Here is a 2314-nt window from a genome sequence, read left to right on the forward strand (position 1 = left end):
GAACTGTAATCTTCCACCTACTCTGATCACTTGATCAGTTCTGTCGTAGTAAGGATCTAGCTTTAGGAGGCGGCTGCTCTTGAGTAATGCTTCTCCAGCTTTCAACTGCTCGTAATCTTCTTTATATGCATCCTGTTGAAGCCACATACAACATTTCAACTCTGCCTGTTGCATCTCTTCAGCTGACAATTCAGTTACTTGAGTCTTGCATTTTGCTTTGAATAACTTCACAGCTTTTAACACGTAGGCGGTTACTCGGATCAGCTTTATCCATGTGCTATAGCGCGACATATCGATGAATGGTTTTACTGCTACCGCTGTGCAAACACGTCCACGGGTCACTCTTCTTTCCTCCTCATAAGCTTCTGGTGGAATATTTTAACTTTGTTGTTGGACGAGTTGATATTCAAGAGATAACGACAGCCACTGGGGTCCATACCATCACAGTTCGCTTGAAATCAGATTGTCATTGGTCGGTTTACGAGTCAGCAAATCTCCAAGATCGTCCTTTCTAGCACAGTAGTTCCAACACTCAGGATCCCATGTCGACTGTATTTCTGATACTCGATTTGCCACAAATGACTCCCAGTACGAGCTTTGTCTCCTTATCCAATGAAGCGGCAACATATTGTTGCATCTTGATCTGCAATGTGTCTACAACAAACTTCAATAGTCTAGCATTGACCACTGCTGCCAAATCCTCTCCTCCACAGCTCTTGGAAAGGATCGTTGCTCTCACAGTGAAAGGAGATATCAATCCCATCGGGTCAAACATTCTTGATACCAGAAACACTTTCATTTGGTACAATGAATCTGAAGTAATCAGAATTCAAGTCCCATGAAACACCAAGGGCTTTGAGTGGCTCACGTAATTCACACTCTACTAGTAGCGATGTTACTCTTTTGTCTGGCTCTATGCCATTCATTGCAGGCTTCGAATTGCTAGCCCATTTGGTCAAGTTGAACGCTGATGACATCATGATGTCTGACATCTCTTGCTGAAGTTTCAGCGCTAAGTTGCCTGTGTCAGTTCCTGTTAAGCAATTATCTACATAATGTTTTGTACAATTTCCTTCGTGGCGTCAGGGAAAGTCTCTACATACTTATTGACATGAGCATGTACTGTTGCAACGGCAAGAAATGGACTAGAGTTCACTCCAAATGTCAGTCGTTGCATTCTGTAAACTTTCGGTGCTTCGTCTGTCTTCAGATCTCTCCACAGGCACCGGTGTAAATCTTGATCCTTCGGCGCAAGCTTAATCTGAAGATACATCATCTCTATATCTGCTATCATTTCAACTCTGTGCCTACGAAAAAGTATGAGGACAAGGGAAGACACAGTCATTGCGAGAAGCACTGTCTTACTCTCGGGCGGGAGAATCGAATAAGATTCTACATTTTGCTGTCTGTCTGTCAGCACGAAAAACAGCATGGCGTGGTAAGTACCGTACACTTCCATCTCCACTACTCAGATGTCGTACTTCCTCTGCAAACCCTTTCTCTACATAGTGGTTGATCGCAGTGGTGTAAGCTTCAGCTTTCTTGGGGTCTCGTTTTAACTTTCTTTCGATACTTGGGAGTCGTTTCACAGCTTGTGTATAGTTGTTGACTAGCTTTGCATGGTATCTCTTCCATGGTAATCGAACTTCGTAGTTCTTGCCATCAATGTCCCGTCCGTCATTGAAGTCATTGACTGCAAGCTCATCATCTTGTGACATAGTTGGATTCACAGTTTCAGTAATCCCAATTGATTCTAGTTCCCAAAACCGTCTCATAATTGCGGTGATCTCGTTATTCTCTACCATCGGTAGAGCGGATGATGTGTGCTTTGAATAACTGTCTCAAGGTCCTGTAAGTATCCATCTAAAGAGAGATTCCAGAGCTACCAGTGATCCAGGATTCTCTCCTCTCTTGAAAATCCCAGTTACAAGTAAGTAGAAGTGATAAGCACCGATAAGAACATCTACTTGGACTGAGATGCGAGGGTAGGAGTCTGCAAGAGTTAAACCTTGTAGGTGAGAGTTGTCCATAAGATTCAACTTGACAGATCCCTAGCAATTGCAAATCTTGTGTAGGGTAAGTGCTTCCATTTCCACAGCCTCTGTTGGATGTCCCTGGATTGGTGAGAGGGTGAATTGCACTCTTTGAAATCTCTTGGAGTCACAAGTTTCTCCTCCGAGTTTTGCAACGCTTATTACTTCTGAGTGACCTTGCAGACCGATGGATTCTGCAAGTTTTTCACGGATATAGGACCGCTGACTTTCGAATGGGGCAAAACACGAACTGTAACTTCTTGGCCATTCACTGATAGTCA

General features: G+C 43.5%; 1 protein-coding gene across 1 annotated transcript; it reads right to left on the bottom strand.

Moving 5' to 3' along the window:
- Window positions 1-441: 441 nt before the first annotated feature.
- LOC145487880 (uncharacterized) lies at window positions 442-1805 on the bottom strand. The gene is made up of 3 exons (XM_081466659.1): window positions 1447-1805; window positions 1104-1307; window positions 442-604 (listed from the first exon to the last, which is right to left on the bottom strand). Exons 1-3 carry the CDS (start codon window positions 1803-1805, stop codon window positions 442-444), a joined length of 726 nt encoding a protein of 241 aa, XP_081322785.1.
- Window positions 1806-2314: the final 509 nt, after the last annotated feature.

The sequence above is a fragment of the Orbicella franksi genome, chromosome 5 (assembly GCF_964199315.1).
Source record: "Orbicella franksi chromosome 5, jaOrbFran1.1, whole genome shotgun sequence".
Classification (NCBI taxonomy): domain Eukaryota; kingdom Metazoa; phylum Cnidaria; class Anthozoa; order Scleractinia; family Merulinidae; genus Orbicella; species Orbicella franksi.